We start from the raw sequence: 26,724 nt of genomic DNA, 5'->3' as shown, positions 1-26,724 counted from the left end.
TGTGCATTTGCATCAACAGTTATCTCCTGTATTCAAACCACCTAAACATGGACAGAATCCAGCAAGTAGAAAGCAAGACATCTTGCCTTTCCTTCCCAAGAAAGAAGATTTACGACTAGAAGAAAAAGAGACCATTCTAAATTATTGCACATCATTATTTCACTACTAAATCACAAGTTAGGAGCTACCTCAGCAGCAGCACAAGTAGCCTATGAATGTCTCAACCTCATCCTTTTTCTCCCTTGGCTACTCTCAGTGGAAAAAAAAAAAAAAGCAAAAACCAGGGAGTCTCCTGTGGGCAGGGAGAGCATAAACATTTCTGATGCCTGCTCCCTAGTTTATCTCGCCTTTCATGGTCCTTATTAAGACAAGGTTGGAGATGTTTTTCATCAGGCACTAAGAGGGCAAGCAAGGATCCCTGAGAGCAGCCAGACCAGCAGTTCAGCACTACAGGGGCTCCCCTTATTGGACACTGATTAGTCAACCACCCCTTGGGCATTTGTAAGAATTTGGTAAGATTAACAAACATTCTTCCAAACCTGTCAAAACATGGATCACACACCAAAGTGCAGGATCTTACACTGTGAATCAAAATATCCAAGGAGGGGAAGTCATTTTAAGAGGAAAAAAAAAGAAGGTGGAAAAATTACATTCCTCCTCTATTGTTCCTGAAGACATGCCCAGGACAGTCAGTCGTAATAACAGGCAGATTTATTGTCTTATATTTGATAGATATTGAATGATATTTTTTTAATTCCAGCTATGGCTAAATGGAGTAAATGTTTGCACTGCACTTAAATAATGTCTTTAAATCGGAGGTTTTGTTCTCTGATACGCGATTTATGAAGTGACATACAGCAATTCCTCCTTCTACCACTAGAGTGAGCACAATCATTGCTTTTTTTAGAAAAACGGTGGAGAAGGCGGCACTTGCTCGACTTCAGAAGCCCAGCAGAAACACCAGAAGGGCAATTTGCATGCAGTGCCGAAGTCCTGCAGGTTGAAAGGGAACACTGGAAATAAAAGACATATATAGAGAGAAATCTTTCAAAAGGGTTAAGCTAAGTTAGAGTATCTGCACAAAGCAACTTTGGTATGTTCACTTCCACACTGGCTACACCAGCAACATCAAATGTAGGTTCATCCACAAACTACTGGAAATAAGGATCATTTATTTGTTTTACTTGAAAAACAAAACAAATAAACAAAACAAACCCCACCAAAACCAACCAACCAAATAAAAAAAAGCCAAGCCCACAAACTCTTCCCCACTATTTATTAGACTGTATTTTAATGTCCATGGAGGAAAACTGCCTAAGAAAAAAATAACATGGATGCCTGCAAGTACTGGATAAATCAATCAAGGATCAATCTAGACTGAAATACAAACCATAAAAATCTTGTTTGTGCTGCAGTCAGAGAAAAGGTAATAAAAATGTTTTAAAACTTAGCTTTTAAAATTGGAAGGATTCACAGTTAAATACGATTTCTATTAACGCTGAGTAACGATGCAAAGGTGAGGAAATTCAAACACATCTTTCAGCTCCATTTTTTTAGAGATATAGGATCCTTGCTTAAGTGTCTATGAAATTTCAAGGACCATGTCAATGTACTCTGTAATAATCTAATCAATACCTTGCCCTAGCCCACAACTTCTCTTTCCCAGTCTCAAACACTTTAACGCAAAACACTGCAATGAGTTGACATCAGGCAGTCACTCCCATACCCCTCCTCATTACTGACAACACTTTTGCTCCATAAGCATTTGCTGTCATTGTCAGTTGGAAGCATTTATTCTGCAAAGAGCTCCTCAGTGGAGAAAAGCTTTATGATTCACCCGGACTGTCTTCTGGGGAAACAGTCCCACAGAAGAGAACTCGGGTTCTACATACACACAGGAAAAAAATTCCTTTGAATTCTGCATGTTTTTGCAGGTTGTACACCAAACCAAACAAAAGGCTGGTGTTTTTGCTGAGACCTTTCAGGTCTTTGCCTTAGTAGCAAAACTTTAAAAATCCACAGCGCTCCCAGGAACTTTCTAGTGGTCATAATGGACATACCAATGAAGTATTTTAGCAATTATACAGTACACCTCATAGCGTCAAACTGAGTAGCAGCTACAGATCTCAAGTCACTCCTACCTTTGAAAACATTTATATTTGTAATAAAACTGCAAAATTCAGTCTCTTCTACTTTCACAGAATTTCTAAAAATTATCTGAATACCTTTTAAATTATTTTGAAGCAACCAGTTTCAGTGTTGAATCTTCCCACAAAGCTTCAAACTTTCTGTCATGCTCTTGGCTCCGTGGCAGCACCAGCAAGCACCCCTCACTACAGACCAAACGTGAGGGTTTGAAATACTGTCAATACTACCCATCACTTGAGAGAACTCCCCCACAGAGTTGTTTTTTAAGATAGATTTCCTAAGAAAGAAAACTGCTGGAAGCAGCACGTGCCAAAATATGCTCCAGAAGCATGTCTTCACTAAAGACTGAACTCTCTTACTCAAGAGTTTAGTCCAAATCCTATTGTAAGCCACACAGGAAAAAACCTCCTGACCCAGACTTGAAATGGGCCAACCCCAGTGGCAGACATTTCATTCAATAGGGAGCGCACCTATTCCGGAGTGAGAATTCAGACCAAGCCCTTCAACAGTTGACGGACCTCCAGTGCCTTTCTCACAGCTCCACAGAACTCCACGCCTACCCCAATTCCCCAGGAAAGAGTCCAAGGCTGCCTCTGCCAAAAATAAAGCAAAACAAAACAACAACAAAAAACCACAACAGGGACCAGACCTCCCCACACCCAAGTCAGTAAAGAAAGGCTAGTCCTAATGTTCAGACCGTGACGCTCATTATCCAGATCAGCCATGCAGTCAGGATGTACTGAACCGGCTGTGGCATGTGTAAATAAGGGTATCGGCCTGCACTTACAACAGGATTCACACTGCGAGGCAGAGCCAGCTTGCAGGAGTGCCCAAAAAGTCTCGTTGGGAAGAGCAGGGAGAGGGAGGCAGTTAGCAGCTGGCACGAAAACGGGAAACTTACTTTTCTAATCAAAACGGTTATTGCAATACTGCAGTGCTGCCGAGGCATAAAGACAATAGTACCTAAGCAGAATGCAGTAGCACATACCAATTTCACATTACCTTAATAAATCTATCGTCCACTAAAATGAATAAATCACAAAGGTACTCCTCCTTCTCTAGCCTCCACTGACCATACTGCAACTCACGCGTGGGGAGTCTTCTGTGATATGGTACTCTGGCTCACGGCACCTGGCAGCTGAGAAAAATAACTTGCAGGTGGGAGAGTAAGGAAACCATACTATTCATCCCAACAGCATATTACAACGCTCACATATTGCTTCACCTGAGAAATATGTGCGGAATGTGTGAGACCGGAGCTAATGCCAGTAACAGATCAAAAGGAGGTAGCTTAAATTAAAAAAGCAAGAGATATTTGCTGGAAAACACAGACTGTTCCATCTTCCATCAAAAACGTTAAATCACTACAAAAAAGTTCATTTCCTACAGTTTCTTAGGAAGTTTTGTCTGAAAAAAATAACTAGAGGTAGTGTAGTGGATATTCAGAAGGTAAACAAGAAGCAACACTGTGCTTGTGTTGTAAATTTTGTCCCATGTGATCAAAAACCTCACAACAGATGATTAGGAACTCATAAAAAAACACCAGACAGAACATATCACAGTGCTTTATAAATCAATGGTGTACCCACACACTGAGTATGTTCCATTCATTCCTCTCTCTCATTTCTAAAACGATTCAGCTGGATTATGGAAGGCACAGAGAATGGCTCCTGCAAGAAAATACAGTTAATGCTGGAGAAAAGATGAGTCCAATTTTCTATTGAAGACTGAAGGAGGATGTGACAGAATTCTGCAGAATGGCAGGTGGCATAAAGAAGGGAACAAGGACTGGATTAGGATTCGCAACACAAGAAACATTCAGCTAAATTATCAGGCAGAACATTGAAAAACAAACAGAAAGAAGTGGTATTTTAAAAAATCATGAAGAAATAAAAAAACAGTACATAACCAAATTACAGAATCCATCCCCACAGGAAACATCATACACACTCCTGGAAGACAGGTCAGCCCTGTCTGTATGGAATACCTATATACATGATCACCAAGATGCAACCTTCAGCTCTAGAAATTCTTAAATGTGCAGTTTGCTACAGCAGAAAAGAATCTTGTCATATGTGCTCTTTCTTACACACCTCCCTAAGTTTTCAGTATCAGTCATTATCAGATACTGAATACTGGACTGAACAGAGCACTGACCAGATCCATTACAACCACCATGACTAACCTCTGGTTTTAGTTTGCCTTACTTTCCTGCAGGAGACTCTGGCAACCAAGTACTGGAAGGTGCAAAAGTGTTAACAGAATAGGATGGGATGACTACATGCCACATCAATATACCATTTATTTTGAAAGTAGAATTACAAGGAATAATCTCAAGCAATGGTGAAGAAACTGGTTAGAGTTATATCACCATAAAATCAATCTTTTCAGCAGAGCAGTGGTTGATCATTAATAGGTCATTAAAATGTGTACAAAGCACAAAGATTGGTCCTTGTCCCAGGGCACTTTCCACATTAAATGCTTGAAGGTTTGAGGGCTGCATTCAGGAGTATACTACTGTTTACTGACGCCTGCAAATTCTAACTTAACATTTGTGTTTTGCCTGAGGATCTTCACACACAGAGACCTTTATATAGGTTACTGTGCACTGTGCATATATTAACTTATGCACCCTTGCTAACACAATGCTAACCCATCATTTTATCTACATGGCTGCAGCAGAAGACAGCCTCGTCTTTGCCCATAATTTTCCATTATCTGATGAAAGTACCTTTATGCAGAACACAGTGTGATGTGCCCGTCCCGGGTCAGTCAGGAGAAAGACCTGCAACCAGCCCCTGAGCTGCTGCAGCTGACCGGCAGGGCACTGGTTACTGCTATCAGTGGCTCCATCGGGGCCACAGTTTAATATAAAAATAAAGAGGGGTGGTGCAAAACGCCACCGAAGACAAACAGCCTGTCCTAAAAAGCACTTACTCACCTCTCCGGAAGGGCACAAGGTGAAACAGTTGGAAGGCAACGGCCTCCACAGTGCTTAATCTCTAAATGTGACCCCAATGCGAGGAGGAGACCGCCCAGCCTCTTACCTAGCAATCGTAAGGGATGCGAATAAAAGGAATGCTGCCACTGCTGCTCCCTTTTCCTTCGCTTCAGCAAGGCCCAGCTGCGGCAGGGATTACTCCTACCACCTAGCATTTCCCCAAAAGAAATACTTCTCTATTGTGCAGCAACGCTGTTGATTTCAAATTCACTGTCTCCACAGTTTCCTGACAGAGCTGGGAGAAGTGGTAGTGCTACAGCAAACACCGCGGTATCATGGAGCTGAGAATTACTCACTGGAATTCTTGCTATGCTTTGCTCTTCAGCAGCAGAGAAAGGAAAATGTAAAGTAATAATATATTAGATCCATATACAAAATAATCTGACTTTGCACTTACTTTCTGCAGAAATTTTCACTTAATGCTGCTTTCAAGTATGAATTGTAAACCAGACAATTACAAAGCAAAATAGTCACAGGGAGACACACATGGCAGAGGATACATATTTCTTTGTTTCCTAGTGTTTGCTTTTGTGCAGCATCTAGATGTGGGTTTTTCTGGGAAAAACTTGAAGATTTGGTACAAACACCTTCAGATTTAAAACTAGCAAATAAATTCCATACTCCAATCATTTTTTCTTTTCAAAAGCCTGGTTATAAATCATCAAGTTAGGTGAAACTACAAGGTTTAATGTTTTTGTATTTAATGTTCACATATTAATGAGTTTTAGAGCTCTGAGTAAAAGTTGTAGTGGATTTTTTCAAGAAGTAACATTCACAAGTTGGTCCCCTAACAGTCCTGTCCCTGTATAAGCAGTAGAGAAGCAAAAATATATCTTATATGACCTACATGAGACACAGGGGTAATTCATTGAGCTGATTTGTGATGAGTCCCATCATCAAATTCATACAATGCCACGATTTCAATTCTAGAAGATCTTCATACTAAAAAATAATGTGCAGATTTGAGAGTTCGTATTAGTAGGGAACATCAACTACTTCGTGGAAGCACTTAAAAGGGCTTGCAGTACTTCTATGCGTCAATTTAAATTAATAAAAAAAAAAAAAAAAACCATACTGGCAGGCTTTTTGAATTCTTATTTTGAGACTTGAGAGCTGAGATTTGGACAAAGGAAGACGTTTCGTCACATTTAACAAGAATTTCAATTGATGACAGAAAGGGTTTCAGGAGTTCAGCTGCAGTTCAGCTGTGGGATAGGGTCTGCCCCCTCTGAGTTTAGGGGTCTTGGGGGGTTGTTTCTTGGGTGGGGCAGATGATAAGCTTAACATGCTAATTTTTGTTTGTGCAAAATTGTGCCTGGTTCACAAGCATATGGGAGCTTTTCTGAGAAGGGCCACAGGCTATCAAGTCAAGTAATAGAGATGTATTTCTAGAGGTAAAGACCATGGTATAGCCCTTGTATAGCTCTGAATATGGTTTCTCCTTTATAAAGCACACATACAAACTGTAAGTGCGCAAGTTTAGCCTGCTGCATACACTGAATACATGTTTGTTTTCATATTTTTGGAAGTACATTGTGAGGAAATTATTTCACTTGCATAGAAAAATTAGGAAAAAATACTATTAGCTTCAGTAATCTCTAACTGTCAGTAATATCCTTTTTTTTTATTACTTAAACTGGAAAAGCTCAGAAGTAGATTCTGAGTTCAAAAGCTACAGGGTCATATATGTCTGTCTGAATGTGTCTTCCCCAATGTGGCTACTTGTTATTTTTATTCCTACAAATACCATTATTTCTTAATGGAACACAATGGTAACAGGGGTTTGCTCTTTTGTTCTAATAAACTCATATAAGCCAAAAGTGTTCTTCTACCTTGATCTTGCCTCTTCTATCTATATACAAACTTGTCCTTTGGAAGAAGTTTTATAGCACTATCTTCCTTTCTGCCATGTTCCCTGATGGGATACAGTTCCTGAGGGTAGAAAAATACCAGCTTCTCAATAAATGGCAATGACCTGTGCAAGTTACTTTTAACATTTGGTGCATGTGTCCATGTAAAGTACACACACCCACACAGTCATTCTGCCATCATTTGTACATTAATAAGGTGAACTATTTTTAAAAGAGAATTCCTAACAATGGTTACTTATGAATTATGACTGATTATTTATGTAGTCCACTTTGTTTAAATGGTGTCTATGTTCTTCAAGAGAACAATGCTGTATACAGCTGCTTTATTAATAATGTCACTGGCTCTTTGTTGCTATTTTTACATCTCCACCTTCCTGTTAGGCCATGTAAATAGAGATGCCTATAATTAGCGGACACACAGCATTGTTTCACAAATCTTAGCTGTTATATTAAAATAGAAAGCTTATTACTTCTTTGGGAATAACTTTTATTTTGCCCTGTAGTTAAGACACACAATTGTAAAGCCAGATATGATGCAATGGAAAAATCAAAGAGAGTATCTGCCAAGAAAGCCCATTGCTGCATTCTACATTCATTTAAACATGAGGAAAATGTTAACTGCTCATTCAAAAAAAAATTTTTTTTTTATTTTTTTTTAATAAAATATCTTTTAATTTCCAACTGAACACCACAGAAAACGGTGTTGTACAATACAGAATTTTTTCTCAATGTGAGACAAAATCCTCTAGTCACCAACAGTTGAAACAGTTCCCCTTACCTGACAAACAGAAGACATGAGAAGATAAGTCTGCATCCAGATTTGTTGCTGTCTGCCTATTTAGATGCTTAGGTACCTCTAGATTATTTCTCTCTTGAGTCCCAAATATAGAAGTCCAACCCCAGGAACCATTACCCATGTTTTTAGGTAAGGATTAAGGATTTTACAAAGACTGATCCATACACTGTAGACGTATCTAATTGAAAAAAACTCTTCCTCCTCTGACAAAATTGTTTTCCTTCTGAATACATTTTGCATTAACAACATAGAAGAACAGCATGCCTATAAATATTTAACATTTGCATGTGCTTTTCTGCAGGCATTTGTGCCCACAGACTTCAGAGTCAAGAAAGGACCATTTTTGCCATGTGGGCAATGGTATAAAGATTTTAACCTACAACATGTTTTTTGGAAAGAGATGATGTCTTGGCACAGACACTGAAATGATAAGATTCATCTGGTCTTTTAAATAAGCTGCCATAGTGCCTACTACTCTCATTGTTGAAAAACCTCAGCTCCACTTCTCATCTGAATTTGTCTGAAGTCAGTTTCCAGGCATGTCCTTTTCTGAAATCTCCATCTGTCATTGATACATCAAAGATAACTTTGTACTAAGAGCCTTATTTAAAATTGCTGACAGGACACAACTGAACAAGAGATAATCACAAATACTGACATTGCTTCTGACAACGAGCTCTGCTTCCCCCACCCCCTCCTTTTTTCCTTTCTCTTTTTTCTTTTAATTGTAGTAGTAGAAAGAGTTTACTTTCAAGGAATTGGGAAAAGGGCAAATCCAAAATTAAGTTTTCAGAGATCTAAGGGTTGTTACCACTGTCCCACAATTGATGTTTGCAGAGAAGTTTAGGGTACAAAAGCAACTTTAAGACGAAGAATTATATGCAAGTGAAAATATTAATGCCAAAGGAAAAAAATTAATTGGACAAACATGTAAAAAGACACTGCAGATCCGTCATGCTTTCAGATAAGTCCTTGTTACCATGCTCCACAACTTTATTTTTAAGGTTCTGAAGAAAAAAGTCTGTAGGACTTCCCACAGCCTCTCTGTTCTCCATAATAAATACTCAAATGGTGTATGCAGCATCAGAGAACAAATTAAAAAGCTCCATGGGATACCTGACACTTGAAATTCAAACTGCCAAAATCATAAATTAAGTATATATGCCTGTGTGTGAGGCAGGGTATAATGTTCTCCAACTGCTTCAATGGGCCTTGTGTAAACAAAGAACAGAACAACCGACTATAAATGTCAGCATTCTAGTGCAAGGGAAAAAAAGTCTCCAATCAATAAAAAACAATTCCAAGGCCTGAAGACATTAGCTTATTCAGATGTAGGCATGTGAGCAGAAATGGTTTCATGTCCCTCAGATGTCTCTTCTGCTTTTCTGCCAAAAGTTGCTGCCCTGCAAGGGTAACTGCACACAAAGCTGCTCCTGAATTACCATACTTAACTGCCCAGCATATCCAAGGTGAACAAATGATTGGTCTGGGGGTATCACCATATGCTGAACTGTGAACCGCAGTGAACAGCAAGATACGGACACCTTTTCAGCTGTCTGCATTCAAGAGCTACCAGTCTGAAATCAGAACTTCTGTATCTGCCTCCTGTAATACATAAACACAGAACAGTCAAGAAACAAGCAGGAACAAGTTCTTCTTAGCTGCTGATCTAACTGCTTGCACTTATGCTTCACTGTCTCCACAATACAGCTAGTAGATTTGGGGTTTCAAGCATACCCAATTCCATTTCTCTCTCCAAATCTGATCTTTCCAATACAGTTCACAGATGTCAGAACTGCTGCAAACTACAGGGGATCTCCCATGCTTGAAAGAGAAGTGTTTAGAGCAATTACACCTCTTAGTAGAAAGGTATCCCCCATACATTCTCCTCTAGCTCCACTGCAGGCACAGCACTTTCCTCTGGGAGAGAAGCATGTTGTTAGACTGAAAACTGGTACAATCTCCAGACATATTTAGGAAAATATACCCACAGTCATAGCACAGGCTAGAATTCTGTCCTAAAATTCAGGGAAAAAAACCTCTTAAGTATGAGATCAAAATATTGGCCTAAAATATAAGCACTGCTTGCTCTCCATCCCATCCAACCTCCCCCTATTCCCTTTATTATGGAAGCTGAGTCAGCAGATCAGGACACTGGCTCTGTCTCAGGGAGCGGCCTCATGCATAGGCATAGATTAAACTGTGAGAAGAGATGAGAAGGCTACTACACCATCAACCACTGGCAGATGAGTTAGGCGACCAGAGGGCAGTCACCTTGTCAGCCATCAGGACCAGACTTGCAACTGCTTACCAGTCAACCGCCTCTGCAGCGCTCGGGTCGCAGTTCATCACTGTTTAAGGCGATGGGATCTGTGACTGGGTCAGCTGCTGGTTCAGAGGAGGCTGCCAGGACCTGACCCGGCAGGCAGTGGGCAGTACCCATAGCCAAAAACGCGGCAACCGACTTTGTCGAAGGCTATCTGCATCTGACCTGCAATTTATCAGCAGCAAGTGATGCAGCACACAAGCCAAAGTTATGAGGAGGAGAGCTCTAGGCAAAAGCCAGGGAGCTGAGGGGTGACAGGCTGAGGGCACATTCTGCGCTGGCAGCAGGCTCCCTTCCCACCCGAGTGGTTCTCCTGAAAAGCCCAAGCTTCTTCATGTAGTTCTGTTTGTATTATACCATCCTAATATACACAACCAGCTAAACTATATTTACTTAGCTAACTTCCACACCTTTTCCCCTTTCTCCTTCCTCGGATTTGGATCACAACTTTCTTCTGCTCAGCATTTTCTTCCCTAGAATGACAACAACGCAGATATAATAAAGAGGTGTTACCAGTCTTTGTTCAGATACTCTTTGTTGAGTATTTCAGCTATTTACCTCCCACTCAGAAGTTCCTGTTTTCCCACTGAGGGGGGAAGGGAAAGCCATAAACCTGCACAGTGATATGGCAGCTTTTTGTTTAAAAAGTCTGTGTGCAGTCAGAGATATTTAGTACGTCTTTTCCCCCAGAGCATGATATTACTAGTTTCAAATCAAAGAGGGAAAATTCAAATGGAAGAAGTGAAATTCTTTAGAAAACCAAAAAAGAAAAAAAAAAATACCTTACGACAGAAGTTCTATTTTGCAGGTACTCCTTTGTTTAAGCTACCAACTATTGCTGTATCAAAATGTCCAAAATCCACACACCTCAAAAATGCAGCCCACTATCACGAACTATGCACAAACACAGAGGAATGTAATGTAATCTCCTACTACTGACAATATTACAGGTTTTAGCAGATAAAACCCAAAAGCAGAAAGGAATTAGGCCACTGAAACACATCACTAGCTGGGAGCTTTGCTAGTTCACACAAATGGAAAAGGAATAACACAGCATGCATAGTGATTTGCCTTTGATACAGGAGAAGGCATATGTCATTTGATAATCCAGTGATAAGGCAGGAAAGCTATGGGACACACTCGTTTGTTGCACTGAAGAAACATGTTTAGCTTGACATTTGTGATATTGAGCTGTTTTGACACCTAGGATTTAATAGTATCATGAGGTTACAACAATGTGGATATAACAAAATGACCAATGCTTCATCGTGAAATAAGGTATCTCCTCGTACTGTGGGATACATGACTACAGGGAGCTTTAAAGGAATAGGTAAATTAGACATTTGGGTTATAAAAGGGCATGTCTGAGGAATGGATCTGCACAGCTTCCCCTTTTATCATCTATCAGCAACTCTGTTGAAGCCAAAAAACCTGCACATATGAAACAGGTAAACAAATGGGTTTCACAACAGTGTTTTGGGAATGGGGGGGTGTGGGGGGAGTAGTCTTGGTAACAAATGAGTTAACTGTGCCTTTCATTTTCCCAAAGTCAATTTTAGCACAGCAGGTCAACATGACAAAGGTAAAAAGCGTTAATTAGGCTTCTCCTAATCTCAGGCTAATTTGACAGTAAGTAGTCCGCACAGGGGTATTGGAGAGGAAAGGTCTTAAGGGAGGTGATCTCTTTTATTAGCCTAATCCATGGAGCTGGCAAAAGAAACAAGTGGGGAAAGTTTCTGGGCATGCACTTCTCTTTGGCACTGAACGGAAGGAACAACAGAGCCACCCCCTTAGCAATGCTAACAAGTGGATAGGAAATGACTATCAGGAAGGAGCTGCTGATCTTTAAGAGCCCAACAAACAATATAAGGGCCCACTGGTGTGTACAGCCTTCACCGTAGGGAAGCTTTCACGTTCATTTCATGTGCAGCTGTGTTGGGATGACTGAAGTCAATGGGAAATTTGCAACAGGTTTTAATAGCATCTATCATTATAGCCTCTCCATAACAATATTGTTTGTGTCCATTAGATCTTAACCTGATTTCATTCCCATCAACTCATCTGTACTCTATGTGCACCTCTTTTCAGGGTCATCTTCTTGTTTGTGTACATCGTCCATGTAATCTTACAGAAACAGCAACCACCACAAGTGAAAATTAAGTGTTCTTTTAAAATACACTTCACTATTTTTTTAAAACCAAGACCTAAATTGAAGAGGCATCTGAAATAAAGCTATTCTTTTAAAGTGAAAATTACTTCAATCATAGTTTAGGGTGGGTTGGATTGGGTATTGTGTTAGTGGTTTTTTTTTTTTTTCCATGTTTTCTGAGGCTAGCATTCCACTGTTCAGCTTAATAAGAAAGTGAAAATCAAATGTAACCAATCTTAGAGGATTCCATCTCATTTATTGCTGTATACTCAATTTAATGTTAACTTGACCTGGTAAACTGCTTTCTAAGAGACCCCATCTCACCTTTAACACATTATCTTGACTTGCTTACTCCAGGCAAACATTTGCTAGATAAGTCTCTGTTACTGCATAAAGAGAATGTCAAGTTCTTTGTACAAGTGTCTGGTCATGTTTCATGATTGCTAAAGTCTAGAAAGAAATCCTAAGTTTGCACAAAATGTTTGGAAACCTTATTCTCCTGGCTGTTTCCTCCTCTTTTTGCTGAGAAGATAAACAGGGAAAATTCTTTAAATATACCAAACGGAACAATGAAGATGTAATTAGTAACATAAAATGTTATTTATCATCATTCCCCTCTTGGCAAGTCTCATCATTCAATTATAGTTGTGTAGGCCTGTGTCATAGGTTCAAAACTGGTTTTATACATTTTTCTGTGCATTATAATAAGAAAAAAAGAACACTAATAACGTATTCATTTGGACTGTGCTATATCTTAGTAACACCACAGGGAAGGAGAAACATTTTCATCTTGGAGGTCAACTGGTAATACAAAACAGTAAATAAATTGTAACTGTATTGCACTGTCCAATGAACACGGCTTATGCACACAGCAAGGCTTCGAAATATCAATCAGAAATCCCAACAGAGATCCCGCTTTTCCACGCATCCCAAATTTCCCCTATTGAAGAACTTTTCAGCCTTTTTCTAAAAATTGTTCATTGAGGACATCAGAAGATTGTGGAAGGTCTGACAAAACCCAAGACTGTTCAACCTGTTCTATGTCTATGGCTGAGCCAAAAGCATTTGTTTACTTAAAAGAAAGCACCTTCCACAATGCAAGAACCGAGTATGTCACAGTAATCACCAATAACCTCCTAAATCACTGTATCACTATCGGTATTTCTAACATTGTTCTAACATACTACAGTATTTTTCATAGCTTTGTCCACCTACAGCTTTATGAACCCAATAAAGATGGATGTCTCATATTGAGCATAGCCTGTTACTTCACACCTCCTCTCCCTGAGACCCCATTTTGCCAAATTCTTACAGTAGGAGCTGCATCTTCTACGTTGATTGTCTGTGTTAAGTCTGAAGAAGAACAGACTGGATAAAGATTGTGCAAGCAGGCCTTCAGCAAGTTGGCCTGAGCTGCCAGGCAAGAAGGCTTGAAGGAATGAAGAGACAGAAAACCAAACCCCACAACTGAGAGAGTTAGAAAACTAGGACTTGGCACAAAGAGGCAGAAGAGTGGACGAAAGAGAGACAGGCACAAACATACGTTGAGATACTTCCAATAATTATGCAACACTGCTGGAAATCAGTTATTCACACATCTTAATTCTATCATTAGTTAGGTATGTACTATGGTATAGTCTGTAATTACATGACCACATACTTTCCCCTTCTCCACAACATCACCTGCATACTGCAGGAGGAGGGAGAGCCTTCTTCAGAACTAATGCCTTCCACTATTTTGCTTTCTGCTTATTTACTTGCGTGGCCTGTTTACTCCCTCCCTGCATGCAGCTCAGAGCTTTGTATCTGCTTGGGCTCTTTAAAAGTACTTCGTTATCTAAATTATCTCACAGGTCATTAGTAAACTATTAAACACATCTCTATGAGATAAGGAAGTATGGTATCCCAATTTAACAGGCAGTGCACTAAAATTAAGGTCAAAATCCTTTTCAAATTTCAATGGAAAACTATTTTTTCCCCACAACACTTAATATGGCACTGCATTTTGCCTATTCAGCACATAGCTCCTACTGACTTCAGCTACAACTGCAAATAATCTTTTTTTTTTGCACCTCAGACCCAAAACTGGTATCCAGAAAACAAGGAGAAAAGTGAGCACGCTGAAATATAAAGCTTACTTGCCTTATCTAGCATCCCATAGGAACACTACAGTGCAAGCAGAAGATAAAAATCAAATTTTCCAAGGAAGCAATTGGCCAAGAGACCATCCTTTCTCTTTGAATAGTTCCTTTCCTTACGCTGGACATGGCTTCCTCCAACGTTGTATGCACAATATCCCAGTCATTCACAGCAACACTCTCCTGTGCAAGGACTGTGACAGACATTTCTTGATAAAAATAATGTGATCACGCAGGTTGTGACTGGATTCCAGCAACCGCACACAATCCAATACCAAACCAATACTGCCAGGGTGAACATGAATTCTGGTGCTTCTTAATTTCCAAGGCCTCCAGCTATAATTTTTTTTTTTAATGTTTTTTTTGTATGTGCCTATAGACGCGCTAGCTCTTTGAAACAGCAAGTTACTGGTAGCAAGGTACTTAACGGTTTAGAAATTAAACTAAAACCAAATCAGTGCAGACGCTGTCATTTTTGGGCGTTCCTTTACCCTCTAAGGATTGAATAAAAGCACCACCCTCCCCAACACATATCACAGTTGTGCTCTGAGCCTGTAAAGGACAACTTTGCATTTGTTTATGCTTTCCAATGTACAGCAGTAGTAACAGGCATCCAAGCACAGACTCACCCTCCCCTCACCTGATCCCTGTCAGTCTGCCCTACAGTGGCTGTCTCCAGTTGGAGACAACCGAGGCTGATTTTATCAGTTGAAGTGTCATTTCAAAGACACATTGCAGAGGTTTTCTTTTTGTTGGAGGTTTTTTTGCCTGTCCTCCTGATCCCAATCCTTAATTCCCGACTGCAACACTCTCTGTGTCTCCATTTTGAAGTTTCTCCTATAGTTCCTCACACTTCCCAAAACTGTGCTGCCACTTCCAGCTATTACCTGCTTTTAGGAGCCTTGGGAATAGCACTACTGTTGAATGAAGACAGCAAATGCTGCTGAAATACTTAAAGAGACTTTTTCATGTAATCACTATACACACAAAGTTAAAAAAAAAAAAAAAAAAAAAAAAAGGAACCCTGTTAGTGGCTGTACAGCTTCCAGGCTAAATAAATGGATTCCGTGAAAAACAGTGTTACCTTGAATATATTTAAATCCAGGCCTGGACATAGCAGTCACATTTGAAGCAGACGATACAAACCAGTCTTGCTTTCAGGTATGAAGAAGTCCTTGACAGGTTTCCTTTCAAGTTCTGCACATCAGGGCATCAGCTAAACACAAACAGCAATTAGCAGAGTATGAACAGAGACGCTGCTCCCCACATGACCTCTTTCCAGGCCTACATCTAGAATTTTTCAGTAGATTTATTCTTTGTAACTAGATTATGATATATCCAAAGACTGACAATATCTTGCTGACCAATACCATGTTTACTTAGTTCACCTCTGCTCTAAATCCGATTTTAGTGCACCAGAAACACTCTAGCTGCCCAGAACAAACCACTGGGACAACATCCCTCTAATGATACCAATTTGCTGAAACTGGTTTTGTTTTGCCTTGAAGATTTTTGTCTCATCAAATGTGCGGTTGCATCAGCACCATCTGCACACCCCTACCTTGCAAAAACGAACTGTGTAAACACTCAATATTGTACTCTAACTTGGCAAAAATGCAGTCACACCCAGGACTGATCCAAGTCAGTAAAACTCCATACCTGAGCCACTTCTTTCAGAGGCAGGTGAATCAGTGCCAGCAGCTTCCACAGGAACTGGCTCAGGCCACATGAACTACCTCACCAAAGGTCTGATGAACATTAAAATCTATTTGGTATTTGACCAGAAACGAGGGCTTGGTCCCCTCTGCAAGGTCAAGAGTTTCTATTGCTTTCTTGGAACTGAAACAGAAGCAAGTGCAGAAATATCATGCTGTTACAATAGGTACTTTATCCATAAGAAAAACTAAGCTAAAAAATACATGCATTTATTTATAAATATATATAAGGACAAAGCCTGTATTTAAGTATGTCTTTAAAGCATTCTTCTCACGAAGACATCTCCTACCTTAACCTTGAGGTATTGAGAATAGTTGGCATTTTTGACCTTTTGTAAAGTACCTGCATTCAATTTGAGAGGCATTTTCAGCCTCTTACCATGTCAGTCTTACCAAGCAGTATTAGTACTGCTTCTATCTACATTTGGAGCACATCCCAGACACCACCTCCCAAAGCTTCTGTTTTCTTGTGTGCCCCTCAAGCAGTTCTCTCTTCAAAGGAAACACCCCGGCCTTGTCCAGACCTTTAAGGAAACAAAACTTTAAACAATTATATGATCCTAGAGGAAGATGGAAATCATATAGATGTGTGTATCCACTACGGTAAGGACAGTTACACTACGGGTTAGCACACCACCTAAAAAAGGGAGAACTGAAACCTGATGTCAGTGAGAGTTTTGTCTGATCAAGAGCAAAGGAGAGAGCTTAGAGTTTATATTGCATGTTTTCTTATTCATGCACAGGAAGATGAAGCTATTGATGAAGTGACTGACTAGTACTGGATACTTTTTTTTTTTTTTTCACTCAATAATTTAAATTGAATAATTTTAAGACCATGCTTATGTACATCTTCTCTAGGCAAAGAACTAGTTCAACACATCAGAAGATGCCTCAGTGTTGTCAAGTATATACAAGCAGAGACACTGACAGGAGTAAAAATCTCATTATAAGAAGAAAACAAAAAGAAAAAATCTCTACTGTTCCTGATAGAAGAGAAAGTATCGCTGGTACTCAGGTGAGGAAAGGGGTTTTTATTAAATTCCCTCTGTGTTTCTGCAGACTGTTCCAAGAACTGGGGGTGCAGGAGGAGCATGAGATCTATACACAAAATTCTGAACCGCAGTCAGAGAAGGCATAAGACGAAAAGAAAAAGCTAACGGCAAGGAGAGCTTAAAAAATAAGTACAATTTTTGTCATTTAGCTTTTTCACTGTATTACTTCTGTTTTTCTTCACATTTATGTGATTTTATTGCTAACTTAATTCACAACCTGAATATCTGAAGAAGGTTTTGATGTATCGCTCAGGAAAAAAAAAAAAAAAGAAAAAGGTGGGGAAAGCCTACTGAAAAGCATTTGAACACATCTAGTTGTTCTGGTTTTGGTAACCTCAATATCTTCAATATGACAGAACTTTCAATATCTATTTAACATTCTGAGGTTCACCAATCTACCAGAATAAACAAATTCAACAACATTTCTTTTCTGAATTAGGCCTTCAAAGGTCTTACATTTGAGTAACGAAACACTGATCAAAATTATTTTTATTGTCCAGAAATGTAAATTCAAACCATAAATTTATGTGGTGCCAGTCATGTAAATAACCTCCTATCAGTCTTCTACTTCCAACTCTTTATCTTATTCCGGGCATTTCACTCAATGAATAATCTGAGCAGAACAGCATGAAGAAATGCAACTATAATAACAATTTACTAAAATTTACACCATCACAAGATCTCACTAGCAGCAGCAGTGTAACAACCTTCCAAACCCTTCCAAGCTATGTAGTATTTGTTTTTGTTAAGGACAAATAGCCATCACAAGCCTTAAAATTAGCAGGGCAAGTTTTACAAGAGACTGTATCTAGCAACACACTGGTGTGAAGCAGCAATCTGAAGGAATCAATGTCATCGTGCTAGAAAGTAAATATTTTTATAACTACATCCATAGCAACCACCAAACTCTCCACTTCTACAAAGTGATCCATAATGCCTGACTTGAGAAGCTGATTTAAAGCTCTGAGAAGGTATCACCAACCATCATTTATCTTGGCCATAAAAATTCCTAGGAAGACAAATAGATAATGTTTCTGGGCCATCATTATACAGCACAGAAACACTCAAACTACATCTCTGGAAATCGCTGTACTTGTTTCTTTTGAAACTATAAATCCTCCGTGCGTGTGTATGTGTTACACTACAGAAATAAGTATCAGCTATCTTCTATACGATTTATTTGTACTGCTGTGATTGACATCTGAATTAAAGACTATGTAACACCACTCATGTCTTATATATTCTTTTTCACCAACAGATCTCAGTGTGCCTTACAAATATTTGCATCCATATTCCGTGGACAGAGAAGTCATTCAGAGATGTTAGAGAGATGCAGATAAATTCATTGTCAGTAGTCACAGGACAACTAAGGCCAGTGAATCCAAGTCTCCCAAGTCAGAAGTCCCTGCCCTGTTCAGCAAGCATCATTAGTTCTGTATATAAATAATTTGGATAAGCTTCCACACACCAAAGCTGTGTTTCATGCCAGTTCCCAACAGCCTCTCAAAAATCCAGTGGCATTTTCTATTTTGCTCTTTGCACGGAAAATAAACCGCCCCCAGTTCCTTCCCAGTGAGTGACAGGATACCTTGCATCTCTCTGGTCCCAGAGGCAGACAGAGAAGGCAATGGAAATCTGTCAGCGCCAGGTAATTTAACCTACACTTCAGGCTGCAGTTCTGTTCGCTCATACTGGATGTGTGAAGAGATAGACCAAATGGCATTACAAAATTAAGCTGAACCAGGTCTGAGTACCTGACTCCATTACTGCTGAATATGCACAGTCAACCTCATCCCACATTTATGCTGGCTTTAAAGCAGCTATGTAAAGGACAGATAATACCTTTTCCATCATAAAAACTGTCTTTATAAAGCTAATTCATTTTGAACAATTTGGAAACAGCAGACCGAGTTAATAGCAGTCCAGCGTTTTGCAGCATTGGAAAGAAACTCTCACTAGGAGCCGTTAAGCTGAATTTACTGTGTCATTAAACCACAGCCTCTGTGCAGAAGTAGGCTGATTACCAGTGCACGTGGAAATTCACACAGCAGTTAATTCACCTTCACAACAACCAAACTAGGGAGGTAAGAGCAAAACCTGATCAAGATCCTTCATTTAAGGGACTGAAAGATTTAATTTATGTGGTAACTTTGTGCTTTTCCATTCTCCCTGGTTGAAGAATAACACTGATTTGCCCTCTGCTTATACAGAGAAGAGAGCTCCTGTTTCAGAGCCCGGATACACAGACTGTACTCCTCTTGCTGCATGCACATCGCTGACTGACAGCGGCAATAATCAAATATTTATGCAGCCCCACAGTGTAAACTCTCCGAACATTCAGCACTGTTGTTTAACACCCCTAGCTTAGCTTTAGCATACTATCCAAACGAACGGAGAGTCTGACAGCCGAGTAGCTGCAATGGTAACAGATATTGCTCATCAGTCCTCTTCCCTGTCCTTCTTGCAAGTGTCTCCAGAGCAGGGGCAGCAGAAGCAAAGGTATGCTCTTAGCACAGCTGCTGTTCTTCCAAGCTTGGTGCTTAGACTGAAAAGGATCAGGCTGCAAACTCCTGAGACTGAAACACGACACACATAAGAGTTTGTCCCGTTTGCAGGTTTGCACTTCCTCAGCAGGAGGATCATGCTGTGAGCTGGGACTTGAGTACTGAGGGTCAGAAATACGCTGAAGGGCCAATCTGTGCAGGCAAGCCACAACTTTTATATATAAAGGATGACCACAACTGGTATGAACTGACTGACTGAGGGTACATAACTCTGTTACTGCTGAACATGCAGAACCAATTTTGAAATAGAGATCTTGTGTAAAGCTAGTCATGTTCTCAAAGCACATTTTATCTCAGGAAAACAAACAAACAAACAAACAACAACAGAAAAAAACCCCAACATGCAGAATTGTTGGAAAAGGTTTGACACAAAACCAACACCAAACCTGTGTGTATATATATATACACACACACACACATATAAACCTACTTATTTGATTTTAATCACTGGTTTTATTTCAGTTAATACCATATCAAGGTATTCACTAATATGCTTTTATTTTCCTTCAATTCCACAGAACAGCTACTTTACCTGCTTTAAAATAAGTGGGGTTAAGAACCACAAGTATTTCTTCAAAGGCAGTAATCTAGCATACACTACTTCTGTAGTATGCTCCTTACTGTTTTCAATTTTGTATTAAAATTATCCTCTGTGCTCTCAAATACATCATCACAAAACAGTATAAATTCATCTACATTACAGACTTCCATGGCATCCTTTTAGTTGGTCAGGAACTGCACAACTTCATACTGTTGATCAATAAAAATACGTATGTGGAAGCCTGTAGTGCAGACACAACTCTACACTAGCCTACGAAGTCAGGTAGCATTGAGGTTCTTTCTAAAGCTGGTAAATGTGTTATCAAGTACTTATGAAACTTAAACCAATGGTTCTAAATGCCAATATTGAGGGACTCAAGCATCATAAAATGGTGGCTGAAGAATCATTTTATAATTATTCCAGGATTCAGGAATGGCTGATAGGAAACAAAGTCCCCTAAAAACCATCATCACCCTGTTTAGGAAGGTAGTATCACCACCTGTCAACACAAACTAGAAAGCACACTTCCAGCAAAGAGTAAGCAGGAGCCTGTCCATGCCCTGTGGCCACATAGCTCAATGTAAGTGCAACTGATGCAGTACTGGCAGCCAAGCTAAATATACAACATTCCAGCAGGGCTTGGGAAAAGCCTTGGGCACCTCTCTAAATCTACAGTGGGATCACTCTTCAGATAAAGTACAAGAAGTGTTCATAATTTTGTTGTGATTAGTAGCTGAAAACGAGTGGAAAAGCAAGCAGCTTTCCTTTCAAAAACTGCGACACCTTTACTCACAGATCTACCACAACTCTCACAGGGAAGCATTCCCTGTGCTGAACAACGGAAACAAGCCCACTATCACCCACCCAGTAAAGATGACCAGAATTCCCAACCATGTCAGCATACAAGGTACCAGCTGGTAGTGGGCTCTGGCTTCACACCCTCACCACCGCTTCCCCGGGCAGCGGCTGGCAGCCCAACGCGCGTCCTCGCTCCGCCAGCACTGTTCCTGCCAGAGCTCCTACACTCCACGTTACCCCGAAGCTTCGCTTGGTTAGTTTAACCCCGAAGTCAGCAAAACCAACAGTCATTCCACTGCTCTGGTGAAGCACAATGTTTTCAAGCCTTGAAAATGAATCTGGACAGATAAGTGAATCCTTCCAACAGCATCAAAGCAAAAACATCACGCAGGAAACTCAGTAATTAGTTGGGGCAGCCAGCTCTTTAAGTTCCTTAACTATGAATAGTGTAGATGAGCAGACTTAAAAGAAATATTATTTGTAAGTAGAGATGAACCGTGTCTATTGCTTAACACACTGAGAGGGATCCCAGTGTCGTGTTGCTCACTGCCTACCACCAAGGCGAGTGACTGAACCCCATACTGCCTGGCCATTTTATAAATTTGTTTGCCACCTTACAAAATACCAGCAAAAAATAAAATCACTACCAAAACCAAGAGGTGCTAATTCATATCCTGCACTTCACAGGTGTATCTAATCACTAAGACTGTAAGGAACTGTTTTTTATTGATCTACAAGTGAAAGTAAGTTGCCCAATTAACTCTCACGTCACGCTTATTGGTGTGCTGTAAAAGCACGAAGCGTGTACAACCAACATAGTTAAAGAAAAGCCTCCAAAAACCAGTTCCCACTCTGCCAAAACTCCTTTTTTTTTCCGCCACGAGAGCTGATGACACCACAAACACCGCAGGAGACTACGGGCTGCATGTGCCCGGGATAACTTTTGCGTTGGTCCCACAGTTTTGCTCGGGACAGGAGCCGTGTGGCCCCCACCCCCCCCCCCCCTCGCCCCTTCCCCCGCCTCAGGTGATGAACCGGGGAGGGGGGGAAAAACAGCCCCCAACCTCCAAACCACAGCGGGAACCTTCCACAGCGAAAACCTGCTGCCGGGCCGAGGCTTCTTCCCCCCCCGCCCCCCCGCCCCTCATCGCTGCCCGGCTCTGCCAGGGCCGCCCGCCCGGGGTCACTCACGATCTCGGTCACCATGAGGAGCCCGGGCAGGGTCCGCAGGAACTCCCTGTCGTAGGCGAGGGTGCTGGAGCTGGCCGACAAGTTGGCGGTGAAGGAGCTGCTGGTGGTGGTGACCGTGTGGGAGCGAGGGCGCGGCGGCGGCGGCTGCTGCTGCTCCTGAGGCGGCGGCACCGGCAGCTCCATCACCGCCCGGCCCCGCGCTCGGACGGCGGGGCGAAGGGCTGAGGGGGGGGGGGGGGGCGGCGGAGGGCGGCTGCCGCCTCACGGGCGGCGGGAAAGGCGCCGCCGCGCACCGCTTTTGTGTGGCCCCGGCGCCCGCCCGCAGCCCCTCGCCTCAGCGCCGGAGGGGAGGGTGTGCTCGGCGCCGGGCCCCGGGCGGAGAGAGGCGGGCCCGGTGGGGTAGGGAGGGGACGGGTGCCGCCCGCCCAGCCCACCCGTAGCTGCCCCCGGGGCGGGAGCGAGCGGGGCCGGCGCCTCACGGACGGGCTGAGGGACCGGCTGCCGGGGACGGGGTGGGGGGACCCCCGGCGGGGGGATCCCCGGTGCTGGGGGAGGGCGCTCTGAAGCGGCCCCGCTGAAACTGCATCCTGACCTCCGGGACTTTCACACACACAGAGGGAGGCCTGGGGACCGTGGCTGCTTCCAGCGTGGCCGAGGAGTTAGGCCGAGCCAGCCACGCTGTGGAAAAAAACACCTCAGGGGCAGCCATGCCGTAGCTTCGTGGGTGAGCGTAGGTTTGGGGGGGGGGTCCGGCCCCGGCTGTTTTGACGTCGTTGTCCAGCTCCGACTGTCGAGGGTCGTGGTCCCAGCCGGCTGCCGTCGCTCGGCCGCGGCCCGCTGGCGGGAGAGGGACCGCCGCGGAGCGCCGCGGGCACGGGACAAGAGGCTGGGGGGGATCGGAACTCGGAGCTGGAAGCGGGGGCTTAGCTGGGAGCTTCTGAACAACCCAAGAGTCTCCTTCGTGAGAAAGACTTCTTAGAAGCCATGAAAGTCACTGGAAATGGAAAGTATGAGGTCATTATTGGCCTACTACCTGACAGTGTTGAGCTGTTCCCGCACTTGCATTTTTCTGTACTTTTCCAGTCTAGTCTTAAGTGTCGCCTTTAAAAAAAAAAAATAATAATTTCCAGGTCATTTAAGAGCTTCTAAAGTGATCTTCCATTCCACAAAAAATGGTGTTTCAACAACAGGCAAGCAGGTTATAGGCTTTTTTTCAACATACAGGAATTCTCATTAGCAAAGCATTTGCATGTGGCAGCTCAGTCAAAATAAAGTGTTTTCCATATGTCTGGTGGCTATTGTCCTCAGAACTGTTTACTGCTACTCTCCTACTGGATAACAAAGGATGGATTTGGCAGAATTACTTTTCAGCAAGGGATTGAATCAACTGGGGAGGGAGGAGGAAGAGGATGGCAGAGTTTCTCCCAGTAATACAGGAAACATGAATTACCCAAAGGAACCAGTTCTCATGCACGATTGTGCCTCTGCTCACAGTGGAAGCGTATCACAACACAGGCTCCATGGGCTTCTTGGAATGCCTGCCTTGGCTCGGGCTCTGCGGAACCGCCGCGTACTCATAGGCACTGGTGACTTTATTTAAGATGGCAGAAGAAACGTGGCAGAGTTTTGCAAGCATGAACTGCAGGTCATAAGAATGCGATGCCAGCCACTCAGCACGGTATGATATAAGGATCATATAATTTCTTTGCAAGAAAAAAAAAAAAAGACCATTAGCAAACCACACACTCAAACCATTTAACACAACATCTCAATTACGAACAAGGAACTTTATACTTTTTGGGAAAACCACCATTTTTTGTGGGGTTACCAGCATTTCTGTATTGGTTGCATTCCTATTTTATACCTTTCTTTTAAGTAAGATCTGAGATTTTAAAGGAACAGAACACATCTGTGCACTGGTCTGTTTAGAGACCTGCTTCAACTGGCTTGCAAATAAAAAGTGCTTTATCTGATTGTTCAGGACTGCCAAGCTTCCTTCCAATGCCAGAGCTGCTTTGAGATGCCCCCGTCGCTGTTCGTGAGGCTCCATTGTAACAGCATCGATTTTCTCCACTGAAAGACTCTTTTCAGTTTCCCACCTATAAGATCAGTAAGTAAAAGTGAGTAAATGTGGGGCTAAAATTCATGCCAGTAGCAAAATTAGCACAAATGTCAAAATGGTTTGAGTCATTCACATTACTTTCCCTTTGAAAGCTGATTTATTTTACACTGGGTGTATATTCTCACTGTGTTTCCGGGACGTTATTCAGTTGTCTCAGTTTTGATGCATAATGCTAAAGCTGCATTTATTTTGCTCCCTAAACTTCTGGAGGTCAGTGCTGTTGCTCTTTCAACCGTAACAATCAGAGCAATAAATTTCACTGCTTTTGGCCTGCACATCTATCGTTTGAGCATCCCAGGTCCTGTGGGGAAAAAAAAAGAAAAGCACACCCAGGGAAATATTTTTTTTCTGTTCCAACTATATTAAATCTATTAATATAGAATAAGTTTTCAATGTCTGTTGTAGAGGTCTAGTATCATGACTAATTCAACAACAACTGGATGGCTACATTTCTGGCCAACTTCTCTGAACACTGGCTTCCACTCAGACTTCTTTAGCACCTTTTTCTCAGGCAAATATATTCAAAGAATGAGTTTCACTAAAAAAAGGGCAAACACTCCAGAAGCTTCTCTATATCACTGATATTCCAGGAAGCAAATTTAATTCTTTAACTTGATAACATAATACTTTGCAGTTTGAATGTTAACTGTGAGGCTCTAATGGTTTATTTTGCATCTTTGCACTGAAGACTATAACTGGAAAGCCTGCAGGGACCATCTGAGCTTAGCTAGATTTTTTTACATGTAGATAGCATCAGAAACAAAATAATTGAATGCTGCTGCTTGAACAATCAACCTTTTATTACAGAACTACCAAGAGAGAAGAAGGTGGCCTATTTTCTGTATGTTAAATTAACCTTTCAAGGGAAGGGTTGATAAGGCTTTTAAACACCAGTCAAGATTATAACCTCTGTTGACTACTATAATGAAGTAAACTGTGATTAGAAAAAAATGCGTAATTTGGTGAAGTCTCTCAATGTAAATGTTTCAGTAAAAGCAAAATAGCTGATACAAGTATTAGCAGGTTTCTAAGTAAAGGGTTTATTCCTGAACATCTCAATATCTAATTAACAGCTTCTGCCATTTAAGCTGGTTTTGTTCTCAAATCCCGAGGTATCAACGTTTTTGAGATCGCTGTCCCTTCCCCCCTCCCAAATCCTATTATTTTAAAATGTGAAGGTTATTCAGACTTTTTTTTTTTTAGTAAAACAAGTAAACATATAAAAGGAAAGGTCATCAGCAGATTTCAGTCAACAACAAAACCTTACTTCTTTTAAACCAACAAGGAGTCGTCTAAGAAAGCTAAGGGAACTTATTCTGAAGAGGGCAGCAAAGGAATTGTACTTTCTCTGGAACCCAGGTCATGCATAAGGAACGTGGATTCCTGTCGGATGTCCAGGACAAATATTCTCACCCTTGACATCCCACTGCTAATCTGAGGATGAGATATTTTTAGTTAGCATTAAATCAGTAAATGTCTGGAATATTTTCTAATGGCTTTTTGGAATCAGCAAAGTGTCACCTTTGAGCTACAAACGTATTTAAGTAAATAACAACATATATTGCTCTTTGGTGGCTTATGGCTGTATGGAAAAGCTGATTTATACTAACCCAAACTAGAAACACTTGATTTGTACTTTGGTAGTGGCATGTGCTGTAGGCATGCCTGATGATCAATCGAGGCAAATGACTCTGGGTGCGAACCGGTATTTTGCAAAGTAAAGGTGGTTTTCATAATTGAGATACCCAGATCTTCCGATGTTGCTGCAACAGAGAGAGAATAGGTGAAGTGCCCGTATTTTCAAAATAGCTATTATTCTGCAAATCTGTAGATGATCTGTGTTTGTATGCAGGGTTACTGAACACGAGGCCTGTTTGGTTTTGCAGCTTGGGCGCCCCAAAATTAACAAACATAAAATCAATAGCAATTGAAACTACGGTGCGAGTAATGACAGTGCATGGGATTTCATCATCAGATACGTAAGTTACTACCCCAATACTGGAAAAGGCAAAATTTATCTGTTTATCTTCTGTATTCCTTTTCTTGTTCATATTTTTTGTCTTTACATCAAATTTACTTGATTTACATGGAGAAAGGCTTGACTGTAGACACACAGACATTTTACCTGCCAAAAAGCTGTCTTAGAACATACGCACTGTCATACAGACAATTAACTCCATGCTGTGAACAGTAATATACTGACTTTCAGATTTAATTTTTTTTTTTTTTTCCCAGTTTTGAAACACGTTGTGACACTAAGTAAACTGTTTGGTGAGACTGTGCTGAGAAAAGAAATCACAAAGTACCTAAGC

The 26,724-nt window shown here is 41.3% G+C and overlaps 1 protein-coding gene across 1 annotated transcript in view; it reads right to left on the bottom strand.

Moving 5' to 3' along the window:
* The window catches only part of CMTM8 (CKLF like MARVEL transmembrane domain containing 8), a 35,334-nt gene extending 12,706 nt beyond the window's left edge, over positions 1 to 22,628 (bottom strand). The window contains exon 1 of the mRNA XM_042806433.1: positions 22,291 to 22,628. Coding sequence (XP_042662367.1) covers positions 22,291 to 22,473 — 183 coding nt within the window. The 5' untranslated portion in view covers positions 22,474 to 22,628. The remainder of the gene's footprint in view (positions 1 to 22,290) is intronic.
* Between the last annotated feature and the right edge of the window lie 4,096 nt (positions 22,629 to 26,724).

This window comes from Tyto alba, unplaced genomic scaffold, assembly GCF_018691265.1.
Source record: "Tyto alba isolate M040663 unplaced genomic scaffold, T.alba_DEE_v4.0 Super-Scaffold_46, whole genome shotgun sequence".
Lineage (NCBI taxonomy): Eukaryota > Metazoa > Chordata > Aves > Strigiformes > Tytonidae > Tyto > Tyto alba.
This window is presented reverse-complemented; position numbering and strand designations above follow the sequence as displayed.